Below are 20,365 nucleotides of genomic sequence, written 5' to 3'. Positions count from 1 at the left end.
ATCTAACCATTTGAAAGGGTTGTCAGTGCCATTCAAAGGATACAGAAGGAAGCTTTTTCTGGTGGGATTGGGAAACGGACACTACAGGTCCTTAGGGCAGTGAATGTCAGGCAGAGATTGGGTCAAGGTGTTCGGAAACAAACGGCTCTAATGATGGAAGGTCTGGGACCCAAAGAGTTGTTGAAGCAACATGATGCAGTATGAGGAAATGTTTTTTTTTTACCCAGTGCCTTGTTGCTGTTTGGAAAACCGCAGCTGGAGGGGTGTTGGAATTCAACGGCAAAGTTCAGGAAAAGGTTGAAGGGAAAGTGGTTCCAGGGCTCTGAGGAAGACAAAGCAACTAATGGAATGCCACGTTTAGTAAGTCAGCATGGGCGATGGGCCAAATGGCCTCCTGGTTGATTCTAAGCTTCCATTTCTTTCCTTCACCATCACCCAGAACCCTCTATGACCTTCACTGAGGAGGCACCTCAGGCCCTGGCCAGACATGTGCCCATGGAAAACGTAGGACTACAGCAAAGTTAGAACACACAAGGTCATGGTGTCTTTAGACAGCAACATTCAAACCCACGGCCTCTACCAGCTAGAAGGACAAGGGCAGCAAAAGCCCGGGGAACACCACCCCCGGGAGTTGCCCTCCAAGCCACTCACCATCCTGAAACATTTCACCATCCGTTCACCATCGCTGGGTCAAAATCCTGGAACTCTCTCCCCAACAGAATTGTGGCTGTACCCACACCTCAGGGACTGCAGCAATTCAAGGCAGCTCCCCACCACCTTCTCAAGGGCAACTAGGGACGGGCAAGTAAATGCTGGCTCAGCCTGCGAAGCCCACATCCTTTCAATGAATATGGAAAAAAGAAAGCGATTTTGGCCCCTGTATCTAAGGAAGGATGTGCTGGACCTGGAGAGGGTTCAGAGGAGGTTAAAAAGAATGATCCTGGGAATGAAAGGCTTAATGTATGAGGAACGTTTGATGTCTCTGGGCCTGTACTCAATGGAGTTCAGAAGGATGAGGGGGAATCTCATTGAAACCTGCTGGATAATAAAAGGCCTGGATAGAGTGGATGTGGAGAAGATGTTTCCATCAGTAGGAGAGTCTAGGATCTGAGGGCACAGACTCAGAATAAAGGGATACCCCCTTTAAAACTGAGATGAGGTGGAATTTCTTCAGCCAGAGGGTGGTGAATCTGTGGAATTCTTTGCCACAGATGGCTGTGGAGGCCAAGTCATTGGGTGTATTTAAGGGAGAGATTGATAGGTTCTTGATTGGTAAGGAAGTTAAGTTTTATGGGAAGAAGGCAGGAAAATGGAGTTAAAAAAGAAACAGCCATGATTGAATGGTGGAACAGACTCGATGGGCCGAATGATTTAATTCTGCTCCTATATCCAGTGGTCTTTTGGTCTAAAGCTTAATCCCACTATCCAGCCCCAAGTCCATACTCTGCGGGTCTTCAAGTGCACCCCCCAAGTACTTTTCACATGTGATGAAGGTTTCTGCATCTCCCACACTCGCAGGTAGTGAGCTCCTGCAAGTTCCTGGGCAAATAAAAGATTTTCTCTTCTCCCTGCTCAGTTGCCTAGATTGGAGCATATTAGCAATAAACTTGGATTGTTTTCTCTGAAGCGCAAAGACTGAAGGGTGACCTGATAGATGTATATAAAATTAAGAGAAGCATAGATAGGTTAGATAGTAAGAGTACTTTTCCCAGCGTGGAAACGACAAATGCTAGAGTGCATAGCTTTGAGGGGGGAAAAGTTGAAAGGAAGTTTACGAGGCCAGTTTTTTATGCAGAGTGTGGTGAATGCCTGGAACACGCTGCCAGGGGAAGTGGTGGAAGCAAAAGCAAAGTTCAAGGGGCATTTAGATGAACAGGCAGGGAGTGGAGGGATAGCAATCATGTGCTGACCGATGTGCAGTTTAAATTGGTATCACGATCGACAGAGGCCTGGTGGCTGAAGGGCCTGTTCCTGTGCTGTATTGTTTGATGTTCTGTGTTCTAATTCCTCAGTTTATTTAAATGTGTGCCCCCCCAGTTTGTGACCACTTTGCTAAGGGAGATAGGTCTTTGCTGTTTATTGATAGGGTGGTTGCCTGATAGGGTGGTGGAGGCAAATTCATTGGGGGCTTTTAAGAGGGGCTTGGATGGGCAAATGAATGAGAGGAAACTAGAGGGATATGGGCGTTCTGGAGGCAGGAGGGATTAGCTATGTCGGCACAACATTGTGGGCCGAAGGGCCTGTTCTGTGCTGTACTGTTCTATGTTCTACTTAGAACGTCATGGTTCTATACAATTCAATTAAGGCTGTCTTCAGCTTCCACCGTTACAAGGGAAACAACTCTGGCCTATCCAATCTTGGGTCATAGCTAACATCTTTCAATGCTGACAAATTCACTTCTTACAAACCTCCTCTGTACCAGCTCCAGTAAAATCACATCTTTCCCATCACGTGGCACCCAGAACTCGATGTCATACTCAAGCTGTGGTCTAACAGTGTACACTGTTTTGCATAACCTTTCTCATTCTGTATTTCAGCCAATGAAGGAAACGTCTGATATTCCTTCTTAACCACCTTTAAGGATCTGTGGACAGACAGTCCAAGGTCCCTTTGTTTCGACACACCACTCACTATCCATCCATTTACTGTATTCTTGTCATGTTGCACCTGCCCAAGTGCATCACTTCATACTTCTCTCCAGATTAATTCACATACACACACATACCCGCAGACAAGTGCACACACATACATAGGCAAATACACACACACACACATGCACTAAAAAGACACAAATACACACACACACGCAAAAACGTGCACACACACAAATGCACACTCATGTACGTTGTACGTTAATGTACATTCTTGTACATTAATGATGGACTCTTGAGCTCACAATCTAGCTCATCGTGGCCCTTGCACCTTATTGTCTGCCTGAACTGCACTTTCTCTGTAACTCTAACTGTAACACTATATTCTGCATTCAGTTATTGCTTTTCCCTTGCACTACCTCAAAGTACTTATGATCTAAAAATGATCTGTATGGATGGCTTGCAAAATAAAGTTTTTCACTGTAACTTGGTACATGTGACAATAATAAACCATTCCAATTCCAACATGCAAAAACGTGTGCCCGCAATCTCTCTCTCTCTCTCACAGACACATACACACACACGCGCGCACACACACACACACACACACACACACACACACGCACACACGCACAACACACTCTCCCCTCCCACCAAGGTGACAAAGATATTTTCAAGCCATGACCTTCTAATGCCTCTCCTTCAAGGAGATCCTTTGTCCCCATTATATGCTCATCTCACCTCCCAGAGCTCTCCACAACTCTCCTTCCATCTATTATGGCCAGTGCTGATTTATGCCCAGGTGGTACACTGGAAATCAACCCAATGCCATGTGCAATATTGCTGGACATTAGCCAGTTTATTCGATGCACACTGAAATTACTTTTGACCTTTCTTCATAATGATCATTAGAACACTTGTGTCAAGAACATTTTCCTAAGTCTTTGAGAATGGCAATATCTTTTGATCCTGATGAGTTTACAAAAGGGCTAACGTTTATAATTTTCATATGCGTGAATTATTTCTAGGTTAGTATTTGGAAAATAATGTTTGGTTAATGGGTGGGGATATGATATTTTTTTCCACGTCACTGAAATACTGTGGCAGCAGACACAGAATGCTTTGGGCACAAGACACTGCTTCCAAACCTTGGCAACCTCAGGGCACTAGGATCCCGTGTATACTGTTGTACTGTCTATGCAGTTGTGTTGGGCTACTCAATAACAATAATAAAGATGGTTCTTCGTATGTTGCATGACCTAGCAGTGAAGAAGGACTTTGTACATTCTTATGAATATTTGGATGAATTGAAAGGTGCCATTATAATACAGACATCATAGTGTCCAATCCTTAACAAAACCACCATGAATCACTCTGTTATTCCTTCACACAGCATGTCTACAGATTCAATTCAATATTCACAAGGGTGTCCAGTCTGAAGGCATTTAAATAGTGGGTGTTAAGATAGGGTGCAGTGATAAGATGAATTGTTGGTGAAAGTGTTAGGAGGAATTATTCCCTTGAACTGCTTACTTATAAATCGCTGTCCTGCAATTTTGAGAGCTAAGAGATTTGCTGGTCCTTTCTGATTTCTTCATCATCGGATTCCTGGTTATCGTCCTTCATCCTTCGATCTTCCAATATTTCCACTTTGGATGGTTCCAATGGTTGCATCTTTTCCATGACAAATCTACGCAGTATCTTGTTACCATCACCCATCTGAGGACATCCATAGAGTCATAGAGTCCCACAGCATGAGAAGAGGACCTTCAGCCCATCTAGTCCAGTCTGACCACCAAGCACCCATTTACATCAATCCTAGGCTAATCCCAAAATATTCTCCGCACTTTTCCATAAACCCCACCAGATTCTACCGTTCACCTCCACTCTAGGGGCAATTTACAGAGGCCAATTAACCTACCAATCAGAACATGTAAGAGGTACAGCCAGGGGAATAATATAATCTGGCACGTTTAGGACTGTGAGAGGGACAATTAGACAGGTTAATATAATTAGTTGATGCTGGAGGAACTCAGCAGGCCAGGCAGCATCTGTGGAGAAAAGCAGATGGACAACATTTCGAGTCAAGATCCTTCTTCAAGACTGAAGATTGGAAAAGGGGAAGCCTGATATATAGGAGGGAAAAGCAGAGCAGTGATAGGTGGACAAAAGAGGGAAGGTGGGGTGGGCACAGGGTGGTGATAGGTACATGCAGGTAAGAGATAGTGATGGGCAGGTGCGGGGAGGAGGAGGGGAGAGCAGATCCACCGGGGGATGGGCCAAAGATAAGGAGAGAGAGAAAAAAAAGAGGCTAGGACAGGGAAGAAGAGAAGAAGCATTGTGTTGGGGGGGTTTGTGGGGAAGAGGGGTGGGGATCACCTAAAGTGGGAGAATTTGATGTTCGTGCCATTAAGCTGCAAGGTTCCTAGACGGAAAATGAGGTGCTGTTCCTCCAGTTTGCGTTTGGGATTCCAAGCAACTGCTGAACAAACAGGACACAGCAGCCAGACATTATGCTCCTGAGAGCATTGTGTTTAAGGAACATTGATCAGGTATGCTAAGGTCTGTAACGGTATACATTGCCACAACTCTGTAAGTCAGGTAGAATGGGCCAGGCCCCTCCCAGATCCTTTATTCCATGGTCCACTGTCCTCTCCTACCAGATTCCTTCTTCTTCAGCCCTTGGCCTCTTCTACCTGTCGCCTCTCAGCTTACTACATCTTCTCCCCCTCCCCCACCCACCTACTTCTCCCCCCTAACCTGGACTCACCTGTCACTTGCCTGTGTGTACTCCTCCCCCTCCCCCTCCCCCCACCTTCTTATTCTGGCTTCTGCCCTCTTCCTTTCCAGTCCTGATGAAGGGTCTCGGCCCGAAAAGTTGACTGTTTATTTCCCTCTGTGGATGCTGCCTGACCTGCTGAGTTCCTCCAGCACTTTTTGTGCATTGCTCCAGACTCCAGAATCTGCAGGATTTCTTGTGTCAACATTCTGGGTTGTTCTCCTGATGCACCAGGTAGTTCAGCTCCGAAATAAACTGCCTTGCTGTTAATGGACCGACAACAGCGTTGATTTTTGAATCGTTCCAACGGCACCACTTTGGGATGTGGGAGAAAACTGGAGCACCTGAAAGAAACCCACACCTCACAGGCAGAACACGTGAACCTCACACAGACGGGACCTGAGGTCAAAATCGAACCTGGGCTGTCGGAGCTGTGCGGCATCAGCACTACCAGCTGCACCACTGTGCTTTAAAATGCTGATTATTTGCTCAGTCGGTGTCCCAGGGTGAATCACTGTTATAAACCCTGTTGACCAAATTTAATTTAAAACATACATAGAATATAATTAATTTGAAAATTCCTCATTAGTTAAAAAAGATTTCCCGGAAAAGCCAATACCCCAGGGACAGGAGAATCTGTCATTCACAGGAAACAAAAGGAAAGCTGTGCTATGATATCATTATTAGTTTTGGTAATTGGTTTATTATTCTCACAAGCACGGAGATACAGTGATAAGCTTTTATTTGTGTGCTATCCAGACAGATCATTCCATGCATAAGTACATTGAGGTAATCTATAGGAAATAAAGGATGCAGAATATGGTTCTGTAGTTACAGAAAAATGCAGTGCGGGTAGACAAATAAAGTGCAAGGGCCACAGTGAGGTAGATTGGGAGATCAGGGATTCATCATTTAGCATATGAGAGGTCTGTTCAAGAGACTGATAACAGCAGGATAGAAGCTATCCTTGAGCCTGTGGTGTGTGTTCTCAAGCTATTTGTATCTTCTGCCCAATGGAAGGGGGGGTGAAGAGAGAATGACTGGGGTGGGAGGGGTCCTTGATTATGTCGGCTGCTTTCCCGAGGCAGTGGGAAGTGTAGACAGAGTCAATGGAGGGGGGGGCTGGTTTACATGATGGACTGGGCTGTGTCCGCAGCTCTCTACAATTTCTTGCGGTCACAGGCAGAGCAATTACCATACCAAGCCGTGATGCATCTGGATAGGATGCCTTCTATGGTGCACCTGTAAAAATTGGGAAGAGTCATTGGGGACATGCCAAATTTCTTTAGCCTTCTGAGGAAGTAGAGGTTTGTTAGAATTAGTGTGGCAGTGAATCAATTTTAGAGCAATGTGTAATATGCCTGAATTTGTCTGCATTCTTAATAGATCTCATAATCGATTTAACATGATGATTTCTAGTTAAGTTAGGTAGCAGATGAATGAATTTTATACAAATATACTGGACATTCTTCTGCTAATTCCACTGATGGGAATTTCCGGCTGTCCAGAATAGGCAATGATTATCTTCAGATGGGTGGCTGTATGATGATATTACTGACTGCTTGGACGTTTCTACAGACTTTGTAGGGTCCATGGCATCCTGTTCATTATCCTGCAAAATGATCATTACAAGTTCAAAAGAAAGGATCAAGAATCAGCTGAGAAAGATCCGCAGTTAGTAGATTCTGAGTAAACTCCGGCTGGTGCCTGTGCCATTGTTGCGTAAATGATTTAGGAAATTCCTAGTGAGGTACAGCCAAGACCACAAAACAGCTTCTATTTTGGTGAAGCTATCAATCCTCACTGGGATAGCAAGTGTGGGAATATAAAATGTCACATGTTTACAGTAGGAGACGGACTACTGAGAGGTTGGGTGACTGGGTGGCTTGAAGCAAGTCCTGGATGACTTGAAAGGAGAATGTTCTATTCCAAATTCTAATCAGCCTGAGTTATTCACAGACTTTCTCCATTTTGTGAAATGTGTACCTTTTCAATGTGTTTCACTATAATACACATTTCTATTTGCCAGGCCGAAATGGCTCTGAGTCTCATTGTTTCAAACACAAGATCATTGCAAGTTTCAATACTTTTTCAGTTAAGAATCAAACACAATTTTAATGTAACCTTGTTACTGTTTACACCTTTAGAGCAATCCAAAGTTAGATACACAAAGAATTAAAAGAACGTTACTACGTAAATACAACCCAAATACAGAAGAATTAATGTCTGCACTGTGCTAAAACTGGTCTTTAATATTGCAAATATTTATGAAAACTCTAATTCCAGAATGCTCCTAAAACATGTGACTTATAGTCACTGATCACAGTGAAAGCTTTGGTTCAAAATCAGTCCCAAAATTGAAATTCAGCCTCAACAAAGGATGTGTCAAAAAAACACAATGATTATCAGAACCCTCTGACAATATATAATTTATGTTAATTTAAGTTTGTGTTAACTTATGTTTGTCATGTTTGTAATGTGCTGTGATGCTGATGCACAGAGCTAGTTTTTGCGACATTTAATACCCTGTGCTTAGCCATGAGGACAAACTTGAACTTAAACATTTCCCATGGATGTCTAGAACCAGGGGATATGTCTTGAAATGAGATTATGACCATTCACAACTGAGATGAGAAGAAATTCTGCCACTCAGAGGGTTGTAATTTTTAGAATTCTCTACCTAAGAGAGTTGTGAAGGCTCAGTTGGTGAACAGAGATCAGTATATTTTTGGAGACTAAAGGCATATGGGATTAATACAGGAAATTGGCAGAGAGATAACGGATCCGTTACAAAATATTGAATAGTGTAGGAGGCTCTGAATCACTTAGTCTTCCATCTAATCCTTCTGCCATTTTGCTACATAGTTACGAAGCATAGTTATGGAGCGTGTTGGGAATATGGTGTACAGATTTGGGAATTGCACCTTAGGAATTGCGGATTCACCAAAACTTTATCTCAGCTCCAAGGGTTCAAAGAACTAACTTGAACTTGGCATGTATTCCCTGAAATATAGAGGTCTAAACTCTTAAATATGTGGTTAGGAGTGATGTAATTGAGGCTCACGAGATCTTGAAAGGAATTTTCTGGGTAGGTAGGGAGAAACATTTTCTACTCGGGGGAATCTAGGACAAGGAGACTTGTCCTTAAAGTTAGAGCCAGGCCATTCACAACTTATACACAAATGGCGTGGACGTATGGAACCCGCCTCTGTCAATTAGCCACAGTTGCTTACTCAATTAATAATTTTAATTTTGAGATCAATAGATTTTTGCTAAAAAATATATATGCATGAAATATATATGCACAAAGGCGGGTGGATGCAGTTAAGAAACAGATCGCCAAGATCTCACTGATGCTGAAGCAGACTTGAAACTTCTTCTCCATTTCCTTCCATTCATCTCTACCACCCCCCACCCACCTAGCATCTGACCCCTCCTCCACCACTCCACTGCACATGCAGAACGACATGTACCCGCCCATCTGCTAGGACAAATATTACTAAATACTGGAGGGTCAAATCATCTCTGAGGTTAATGAATGGGAGCCAAGATATATTTTGAAAAATCTGCTGCTGGTTTGCACAGCTTTTAATTCTTCTATAGTTGTCACCAGGAGCACCAAAACTTTACTATTTCAGAACAACAATTAACTCAAGGGTTAAAAGGTTACTTTCAGATAGTCATTTAGAGTCATACAACACAGAAGCAGGCCCTTCTGCCCACTATGTCTATGACAGCCATCAAGTCCTATCTATACTAATCCCATTTACCAGCACTTGGTCCACTGTCTGCTCTGCCCTGGCAATTCAAGTACTCATCCAGGTGTTCCTTAAACATTGTGAGAGTACCTGCCTCCACCGCCCCTTCAGGCAGTGTGTTCCAGGTAGCCTACGTATCCAACACATCATTCTCCGCCACTTCTGCCATCTCCAACAGGACCGCACTCTCCGCGACTCCCTAGTTCACACCTCCTCCCCCACCCATCCCATTCCCACCCCAGGGACTTTCCACTGCCTCCGCCATGGGTGCAACACTTGCCCCAACACCACCCCCATCACCTCCATCCAGGGTCCCAAACAGTCCTTTCAGGTGAGACAGAGATTCACCTGCACCTCCCTTAATATCATCTACTGCATTCGGTGCTCCAAGTGTGGCCTCCTCTACATTGGCGAGACCAAACGCAGACTAGGTGACCGTTTCGCAGAAAACCTGTGCTCCGTCCGTAACTGCGACCTGCATCTCCCCGTTACCGGTCACTTCAACTCCCCCTCCCACACTATCACTGATATGTCAGTTCTCGGCCTCCTCCACTGCCAGGGGAATTCCAAACACAAACTGGAGGAACAACACCTCATTTTCCATCGTGGAACTTTGCAGCCTAATGGCATGAACATTGAATTCTCCCACTTTAAGTAATCCCCACACTCCTTCCCCACACACCCCCACCATGCTTCTTCTCCTCTTCCTTGTCCTAGCCTCTCTCTCTTTTCTCTTGCCCCTTTTATTTCCTTTTTTTCCGTACCTTTGACCCATCCCCCAGCAGATCTGCTCTCCCCTCCTTCCCCTCACCTGCCTATCACTATCTCTTACCTGCATCTACCTATCACCACATTGTGCCCACCCCACCTCCCCTCTTTTGTCCACCTATCACTGCTCTGCTTTTCCTTCCTATATATTGGGCTTCCCCTTTTCCTATCCTCAGTCCTGAAGAAGGGTCCTGACCCGAAAAGTTGACCACCTGCTTTTCTCCACGGATGCTGCCCGGCCTGCTGAGTTCCTCCTGCATCATAGTGTTTTTCATCAGTGTGTTCCAGATTCCAACCAACCTCTTGGTGAAAGAATTCTTCCTCAGATCTATTACCAACTTACGCTCTCAAATTGTTACAAGACTTCTAGGCTCAGAGGCAGACAATAGCAAATACTATCACACTCCTGTGTAAAGCCAGAATGGCAGTTGTTTGCTATTCGTCAGCATTCACTGCTTCTCTGAGGTTTGACCTTGTCTCCTCCATAAATATTTTATATATTCTTCCACTTGAGATTATTGCTACATGAACTGAATGATGTTGCTTCAAACTTCCCTGGAGTATGATTTTCTGAAAGAGTAATACAAATTACTTTGAAAAATTCTGCATACAGTTAATCTCAATCGATATTACTAATGTTACAAACTCTAGGATAGACCATTAGTCAGATTACATACATAGTGTAAAGTGAACATACTTTAGTGACCCATTATTTCAATATCTCTTAATTCAGCGCTTATAATCAAAAGGTTAATGCCAGCTTAACGTTCAATTAGGTTCAAACCACATAAGGCTACTAAGTTGTTTTATATATTGCAAATATTAGCTAAGTCACACTCAAAGCACAAATTTAAACTGAACATCTCCAATACAGGGCATTCTAATACATACGTAGCTTTGCGGAAGGGTATTCTCCAAATTTTGTTGGCTCGTGGCTAACATAGGATCTTTCTTCTCTCATTCATTATATTTTCACACAATGGAGATGATGTTACTCATATAGAAAGCTGGAACTAGATCTTCCACAGAGAAACCAAACCAAAACTAAAATCCTTTCCTGGAGCCATGATTTTGTAAACAGTCTAGGCTGAAAACTTTGAGTCCATCATGCTTCTGAGGCCAACGTTTTTACTGCCTCTTCTATTTTGTAAACTAAGAGAATGTTTGCTTAGAAATAATCATAAAATGTAAGAAGCTCTCAAATCCAAGCTGAAAATACGTGTTTTCTGGATTAACAACAAACAATTCAAAGCTGAATATGGTTACAAGAACAAAGGTCATTTCAATTCACTATGGAAAAAATGTATTCATATATTTTGCTGCCTTGTTGGTTTTATTTCTTGTCCTTGTGAACACATATTTGGGCATTAACCAATAGGAGCTGGCCGTCATTCATTTATGAGTCCTTACAGTAACTTTGGAGAGCTATTTGACTTAGGGAGAAACAACATTCTAGCTGACACTAATCCTACACTCCTTCAATGTCTGTGCTCTGCCTGTGGTTAGGAGTGGGATTTCTCCACTTATATTTCCCAAGGTCAGCTGCATGACTTAAGCTCAGCTCGAGACATTCCCGATCTGTGTTGGAGATTTTCAAATCGTGAAGGATCTTAATATATTTTGATACATCATATATATGATATATCACACCTCAAGGTTGCCATGCAGGTTGATAGGGTTGTTAAGGAGGCGTATGGTGTGTTGGCCTTCATTAGTCGGGCTGTTGAGTTCAAGAGCTGCCAGGTAATGTTGCAGCTCTATAGAACTCTGGTTAGACCACACTTGCAGTATTGTGTTCAGTTCTGGTCGCCTCATTATAGGAAGGATGTGGAAGCTTCAGAGAGGTGCAGAGGACATTTACAGGATGCTGCCTGGATTGGAGAGCATGTCTTATGAGGATAGGTTGAGCGAGCTCGGGCTTTTCTCTTTGGAGAGAAGAAGGATGAGAGGTGACTTGATAGAGGTGTACAAGATGATAAGAGGCATCGATCGAGTGGGCAGTCAGAGACTTTTTCCCAGGGTGAAAATGGCTCACACGAGGAGGCATAATTTTAAGGTGATTGGAGGATGGTATAGGTGGGATGTCATGGGTAAGTTTTTTACACAGAGAGTGGTGGGTGCGTGGAACGCACTGCCGGCAGAGGTGGTGGAGGCAGATACATTAGGGACATTTAAGAGACTCTTAGATAGACACATGAATAATAGAAAATGGAGGGAAGGGTTAGATAGATCTTACAGCAGGATAAAATGTTGGCACAACATTGTGGGCCAAAGGGCCTGTACTGTGCTGTATGTTCTATGTTCTATGTCACTGTACCACCCATTGGACACTGAGTGGAACTAAAAAGGCCAGTTTCAGGTAGGCAGGCTGTAATCAGTGGGATGCCATAAGGATCAACACCGGGCCTCAGCTACGTACCATCCACATTCACACCTGGGGTGAGAGGACTGAGAGCTACAGGCGGAATTTCACCAGTGATAATAAAAGCGAGATGGGAGAGTAGGTGTGAGGTGGCACAAAGCCTGCAGCTTCTTTGACATTTGTCCAGGGATACTGACAACATTTATTGCCAATTCCTAAGATCCTTTGAACAGAAAGGCTTTCAGAGAGCAGTTAAGAGTCAACCACATTGGTGCATCTGAGCCCTGCAACAGCCAGTCCAAGTAAAGGTAGTAGATTCCAATAGAAGGAGGCCTTTCAGCCCATTGTGTCTGTGTCAGCTCCCTCTCCCCCTCTCCTTGTAACTGTGCAACATATTCTCTCTCACATATGCCCATCAACTCTCTGATTATTTTTTCCATTAACATACATTAAGGCATAATTTACAATACCTGCTTAAACTACCAGCATGTCTTTAGTGTGTGGAAGGAAACCAGAGCACATGGAGGAAACCCACAGGGTCATGGAGAGGACATGCAAACTCTGCACAGGCAGGAGGTAAGGGTCAGACCCGGGTCCTTGGAACCGTCAGGCTGCAGCACCAATTGCTTTTTTAATCACTTGGAACGAAAATGGACTTTTTAGTTTGTTCTAATTGTGTTCTTTCCTGTAATTTTTTTTTCTTGTGAATGCTGCTTATCTGATGCTATGTGCCTGTGATGCTGCTGCAAGTAAGTTTTTCATTGCACCTGTGCACACATGGACTTTTGCACATGACAGTAAACTCGACTTTGACTTTGCTGTGTCACCAAGACATACCGAAGAGACCTGAGTAGAAATGGAAAGGCCACTGTCAGATTGGCAAATTGTAATCAGTGGAATGTCATAAGGATCAACATCAAGCCTCAGCTATTTACCATCAACATTCATGCCTTGGATGAAAGGATTTGTAATAGAAGTAGTTTTGCCAGTGATAAAATCAGCAAGAGAGGTAAGTGTGAGGTAGGACAGAGCTTGCAGCTTCTCTAATTATTGCCAATTCCAAAGATCCTTTGAACAGGGAAGCTTTCGGAAAGCAGTTGAGAGTCAACCACATTAGTGCGTCTGGAGCTGTGTGTCGGTCATCCCAAGTAAGGGCAGTAGATTCCCTTCCCGAAAGGATATTAATGGACCAGATTTGTTTTTACACTACCCACTTGTCTCATATTCATGATCGCTGGTAATAGCTTTTTTTACTCAAGATTTATTTAATTAACTGATTAAATTGTGGGATTTAAAGACATGCCCAGATATTGAAACCAGGATGAGTCCAGTTCCACCCTCTGAACTGTTGATGTATTAACGTAACCATTACACCACCATACTCTGGTGGTTATAAGCAGGTGTGTGGGCAAGAGCTGAGCAGAGGGACTATAATCATGAGGCAGAAAGGATGTCGACCAGAGAACCCAGAGTCAAGGAAAATACGAAGGAATCCAATTTCACTGGGAGAAAGTGTTGCCTCAGCAAGTTGCTGTGATCTAAAATGCAAGCATGGGAGAAGATGATTAAGTTATAGCTTTCAGACTGGAAACACCCTTCGAAGTCAGCTGTTTGGGATTGGGGATGACTTGAAAAGGATGCTTGTCTGAAGGATGTGGTAGTGGCAAATTGGAGGAGTATCCAGAGGCCTAGACTGAGAATCCGGTGACCTGAGTTCAAATCCCACCGTGGTATTTGTGGATTGTTAATCTGGAATTTGCAACAATAACTAGTCTCAGTAACAATGAGCACAAAAACTACCAGATTGATGTTAGAACTCCATCCAATTCTTTAATTCCTTTCAAGGGAGGAAATCTGCCATTCTTACCAGGTCTGGCCTACATGTGACTCCAGACCCATCCCATGTGTCATAGAGAGATACAGCGCAGAAACAGGTGCCCAGCCCATCAAGTCTACACCAACCATAAAGTACCCATTCTTTTATCCTAATCCCACCCTAACCCATTTTATTCTCTCCACAATCCCATCAACTCCCCCAGATTCCACCTGTCATCTGTACACCAGGGACAATTTACAGTACGATAAGATAAGATATCTTTATTAGTCACATGTACATCGAAACACACAATGAAATACATCTTTTTGCATAGAGTGTTCTGGGGGCAGCCTGCAAGTGTCGCCACGCTTCCGACGCCAACATAGCACGCCCACAACTTCCTAACCCGTGCGTCTTTGGAATATGGGAGGAAACTGGAGCACCCGGAGGAAATCCACGCAGACCCGGGGAGAACGTACAAACTCCTTACAGACAGCAGCCAGATTTGAACCCAGGTCACTGGCACTGTAAAGCGTTACGCTAACCGCTACACTACCATGCCTGAACCTACCAACTCGTATGTTATTTGGGATGTAGGAGGAAACCAGAGCACCCATAGCAAACCCACTCAGTCAGGAGGTGAATGTGCAGACTCCATACATGCAGCACCAGAGGTCAGGATTGAACATGGACCATGGGAACTGTGAGGCAGCTGTTCTACCAGCTAACACCCACTGTGCTACTTATGGTTGATCTTAAATGCCTTCTGAGTTGGCCTGAGAAATCACCTACTTGTAGATAGCTCACAGGGATTTAGGGATGGTCAATAAATGCGGATTGTGCCAACATCAACAGATCCCAAAAAATAAATATTTCAAAAATGAAGAGCATCGATTTGCAGAGATCTGTGGAAAGAGCAGAGTGTGGGTGTAGAGACACAAGAGACTGCAGCTGATGGGATCTGGAACAACAAACGAACAGCTGGAGGAATTCAACAGGTCAGACCATGGACCAGAGGAAGAGTCTCAACCTGTATGTGCGGGGTGGGAGGGACCTTTGATTATGTTGGCTCCTTTCGCGAGGCAGCGAGAAGTGTAGACAGAGTCCACGGAGGGGAGGCTGGTTTCCATGATGGACGGGGCTATGTCCACAACTCTGCAATTTCTTGCAGTCTTGGGCAGAGCAGTTGCCGTACCAAGCTGTGATGTATCCAGATAGAATGCTTTCAATTCTGCATTAATAAACATTTGTGAGGGTCATGGGGACATGCCGAATTTCCTGAGCATTCTGAGGAAGTAGAGGCGCTGGCATGCTTTCTTGGCCATAGTGTCTACATGGCTGTACCAGGACAAGCTATTGGTGATATTGATGCCTAGGGACGTGAAGCTCTTAACTATCTCCACCTCAGCGCAATTATTGGTGGTTATAGTAATTGCTACATTGTTAGTTACAATATAAATGATTTCACGAGAGCAAGGAGTTTCATTGCACCCTGGTGTATATAACAGTAAACCAATCTGATTAGAAATGAAAGGATCTGGATGTCAACAATGTGGTAGACACAGAGGCAGAGGCAGTGGAGTTGTTGCCTACAGCACAGTGACCTGGGTTCTTTCATGACCTCGGATGCTGTCTGTGAGGAGTTTGCACATTCTCTCTGTGATCACGTGGGTTTCCTCTGGATGCTCCGGTTTCCACCCACATCCCAAAGACGTGCATGTTGGTAAGTAAACTGGTTGCTGTAAGTTGCCCCTAGTGTGTAGGTGAGCTGTATAAATGGGGGGAGTTTAATGGGAAAATAGGAAGAATAGGTTACGGGAAAGGTGATGGTAGGAATTGCCTTTGTGCAGGCATGAACTCAATGAGCCAAATGACCTTCTGTGTCATGAGGAAATATAGAAAGAGACCTCAAAAAAGGGAAAAAATTCCACTCATGCCTCAAAGCATGGAAGGCAGAATTCACCCGCACAATACTTGCAACAACCTTGATCTCTGAAGGAGAACAATGATTATATTAAATTTCTGGGATTTTTTTTGTAAGTTTAACATGCAATTAAAAAGGTTTCCTTATCAAAATGTAACAATTGACACTTTGTTCAAAATAAGAAACTCAATGTCATCTATCGAATGCAGAAACAGAGCCTTCTGCAGGTTGTCAGGTGATCAATTTGTCAGTAACAAACCTGGGCTTCAGCAGCACAGTTACAATAGGTTCAGGCTTTGGAAAGAGTGCAGAAGTCTGTATTGCTATTAATATTTCTGTATGGATATTAATCATTAATTGGTTTCCGTTAACAATTTAGGAAAACAATTGTTCATTTGACATAAAAATATGAATATTCTTTCACTCTTTGAGGGGTTAAAAAGTAACATAAAATGAGAGTACTAATTACTGTACAAACTCTTGCAATGTAATTAATTTTTACTGAAATATTTTTTGCTGCTCAGTTGCATTACTATGTACTTAGCTGCAGAATACTAATGTAAAAAATCCCTCAGAGTATAGAAGCAACTTTATCCTTTAAACAAGTTTCTTTCAAAGTCAGTCAATAATAGACAGAGTTTTTGAAATGTAGTGGCTTTCAAATATTGCCACTTTATCCAATTATACACCTGCAGGAATTTGGTTCAGTGGGGTAGAAATTCATATTGGGTGTTAGGAGGTGGACAGGCAAAATCACATCAGCCTCTTGGTATAAACACATGTGGTAATCATTACATTGACTTCAATACAGCTGGATATTGGGAAGAGTATATAAATGAAAGATCCATGCAATATTGTCTGTTTCTATGATTCAGCCGTGAAGAATTCCTCATTCAGTGAATTATGCAAAAAACATTTCCCTGGTTTCTGTCCATTTAATAATTGAATTCATTGAACAATAAAGAAACTGAAGTTCAACTCTACATTTCATCTTGAAAAATTAATTTTGCGCCTGGTTTCTGAAACACTCTAGGATCCAAAGATGTGAAGTTAAAAGAGAATTAATCTTTAGAAGAATAATTCATTGTGATACAAATAACTACAATTGTATAGGCTTACTCAAACTTTTCTTAATGCATATTTACTTAAAATGAAAGTTTTTAAAATTTCTAATTAAAGATGATAATAATGGTTCAGATTATGCAACATTGATTCAAAGTGCCTATTTCTGAAGAAAAGGAAGGGTCCAAGAGTTAGACCATACCTAGAGTTGGAAGAATTGCACACATAATGCCTATACATGCTAGATTCGACCATTTTTGGCATCTCCTATTGCTCCCCAAACATCAAAGACAAATTCATCTGGAAATGCAAAATCACCAAGGACTGAGTCCAATGCTTCTGCAAATTCATCTGGATTCTTCTTATCTTTTCCGATTTCCACCATAGTTGCAGCTGGAGAGAGAACAAATAACAAGGATAATTACTTAGTACAGATGCAGAGGATTGAATGGATCTTCTCTGAATAACTAGAACTCAGATATATTGAAGAGGAAGCCGTTACAAGACTTAGCAGTCCAAAAATGCAATTAAGATTTTTTTCAGTTATATTGGAATTGTGGAACAGTTAAGGAAATTATAACATATCTAATTTTCATACTAAGGCATTCAGTCTTAAACTGATGGCAGCAAATGGACATACAAAAAGATAAAACTTTATAAGGAAATTATAACTAAGACAAGATTCCAGCAAGCTAAACGGAGGATGATTTTGGCTTTCTGAATATTATCAAGATATTTTTCTTCAAATCAAGTTAAAAATAATTCGAGTTCTGTTATCTCGAAGTAGGCGAACGGTGGACTTGTGACAAATTCCTTTCTCTTGGTGGTTCACACACCTTCAGTTCGAGCCATTCCTTTGAGTGAAGAGGTTGAAAATTAAAGGCCCATTCGGATGACATATGACCAACCTCTAGCGCAATATTGCAGAGTATTTTGAGGGAATACTGTACCAGTGGAGGTGCTGTCTTTGTGCGACAATGCCTGGTAAAGGCTCAGTTACTTGGAATTATATAGGGTAAATAGCAGAGAAGGAAGGAATGAGGCTCACCAATCCATGTCAACATTTATGTCTTCCTGCACTGCACTTTCTCTGTAGCTGCAACACTATATTCTGCATTCTGTTTTCTTTTTACTACCTCAATATAATTATATATGGAATGATCTGTCTGGATGACACACTAAACGAAAGCTTTTCACTGTATCCCTGTACATGTGACAGTAATAAACAATACCAATGGTCCACTCGAGCTTCTTCCTGTCTTTCCTTATTTATATCTGTCAGTGTAACCTGCTCTTCCCATCTCCCGCTATAGTTGCTCAGCCTTCACTTTAAGGTAATGATACTTTTGCTTCAATTAATCCTTTTGGAAGCAGGTTCCACTATGTCACTACATTTTGGACAAAGATACTTCCTTCTGAATTCTCTACTGGATTTTTTGGTGACAATTTGATAACAAAGGACTGAACTATGGCTGTTTCCTAGAGATCTGCAGTTCACAGCTTTGATTGTGTTCTCTCTCTCTCTCCCCCTCTCTCCCTCTCCTCCTCTCTCCCTCTCTCTTTCCCTCTCCTCCTCTCTCCCGCTCTCTCTCCCTCTCCCTCTCTCTCTCTCTCCCTCTCTCTCTCTCTCTAACTGCCCATGCTCATCTGGATGGCTTCCATCATCAGCCTTTCATGGTTTCACCCCATCAGAGATATTCCCTTTATCCTTTCCATCCCTTCCCCATCTCTTCAACATCTTTCTTTCCCAGTTCTGATGAAGGATCTTCAGCCTGAAACAATAACTCTGTTTCTCTCATACGTATCTATCTAGCAGCCTCTTAAATGCCACTATCATATCTGTTTCCACCACTAACCCAGGAGCCCGTTCCACTTTCTGTGTAAAAAAACTTGCCCCACACATCTCCTTTAAACTTTCTCCCTCTCAACTTAAATGCATGTCCTCTAGAACTTGACATTTCTACCCTGGGAAAAAGATTCTGACTGTCTATCTATGCCTCTCATAATTGTATAAACTTTTATCAGGTATCCCCTCAGCCTTCGACACTCCAGAGAAAACAATCCAAGTTTGCCCAACCTCTCCTTCTAGCTCATAACCTCTAATCCAGGCAGTATCCTGATAAACCTCTTCTGCATCCTTTCCAAAGCTTCCACATCCTTATTGTAATGTGGTGACCAGAACTGCACAGAATACTCCAAGTGCAGCCCAACCAAAGTTTTATATAGCTGCAACGTGACTTCCTGACTCTTATGCTCAATGCCCCGACCAATAAAGGCAAGCATGCCATGTGCCTTCTTTACCACCCTATCTACTTGCATGGGCTATGGACTTGGACCCCAAGATCCTTCATAACATCAGCACTGTTAAGGGTCCTGCCATTAACTATATAATTTCCCCTTACATTTGATCTCACAAAGGAAACATGATGCAAAATCTTCCTTATTTAGATCTACCTAGCTTGATGCTTGATTGTGATATCTCCAAACACATCTGTATGTCCTTGAAATGTTTATGACTTTCTTTTGAATTCCTTTTCTCATTTCAGACATCTGGTTTGGTAATTTAGATTTTTGTAATTATCCATGTTTTTGGAGTGTGCTCAAGAATTGTGTTTTGCTCCAATTTCATCCTGAGGAGCCAGTGCCAGAACAATTACTGCCAACAAATGGGAAATCATTCATACAGGAAGACAAATTCATTAATTTATCTGTGATTTATCACACAGACCAACAGGTGACTCCCAGCGAGCCAAACCAGCTGATAACATGACACTGTTACAGTTCCGCCATAGGACAGAAATCCTTGGCTACTAAATTATCCCAGAAATATGAACATTAGTCAATTAATATTAAAGAATGAAATACAAACTGATATTATTTAGGAGCTCTGTTCTATAAATCATTCTCTTTTGACTGTAACATCCATTTAATCTCCATTATCACAAACACACAGAAACTCGAATTTCTGAAGCTGTTTGTACACACCCTCTGCTGTTCAGAATGGAAATAAATACGAAAAAAATGCCTCATTCTGCAGCATCCACTATGATGTAAGGACTTGCTTTGAACGCTAAAAGGCATATATCACTGTGTGTTTCGATGTACATGGGACTAATAAATAACTATCTAAATATCTAATTATAATCACCAAAGTTGGGATTATTCAGAGTATCCATTTGATAAAGTGGTATAAAGGAGCATCGTGGAGAAAATTAGGGCTTGTGGCACTGAGAATATTCGCAAAGACTTAACTCAGTATCTTAATCTTCTAACGACACAGAAAAAGCCTTACAGCTCATTGTGTC

At 42.5% G+C, this 20,365-nt stretch overlaps 1 protein-coding gene across 1 annotated transcript in view; it reads right to left on the bottom strand.

The window, feature by feature from the left end:
- Window positions 1-17,244: 17,244 nt before the first annotated feature.
- LOC127582735 (PDZ domain-containing protein GIPC3-like) overlaps window positions 17,245-20,365 on the bottom strand; it is a 72,884-nt gene continuing 69,763 nt past the window's right edge. Inside the window, exon 6 of the mRNA XM_052038298.1 lies at window positions 17,245-17,453. Within this exon, the coding sequence (XP_051894258.1) occupies window positions 17,302-17,453 (152 nt within the window). The 3' untranslated portion in view covers window positions 17,245-17,301. The remainder of the gene's footprint in view (window positions 17,454-20,365) is intronic.

Source organism: Pristis pectinata, chromosome 24 (genome assembly GCF_009764475.1).
Source record: "Pristis pectinata isolate sPriPec2 chromosome 24, sPriPec2.1.pri, whole genome shotgun sequence".
NCBI lineage: Eukaryota > Metazoa > Chordata > Chondrichthyes > Rhinopristiformes > Pristidae > Pristis > Pristis pectinata.
This window is presented reverse-complemented; position numbering and strand designations above follow the sequence as displayed.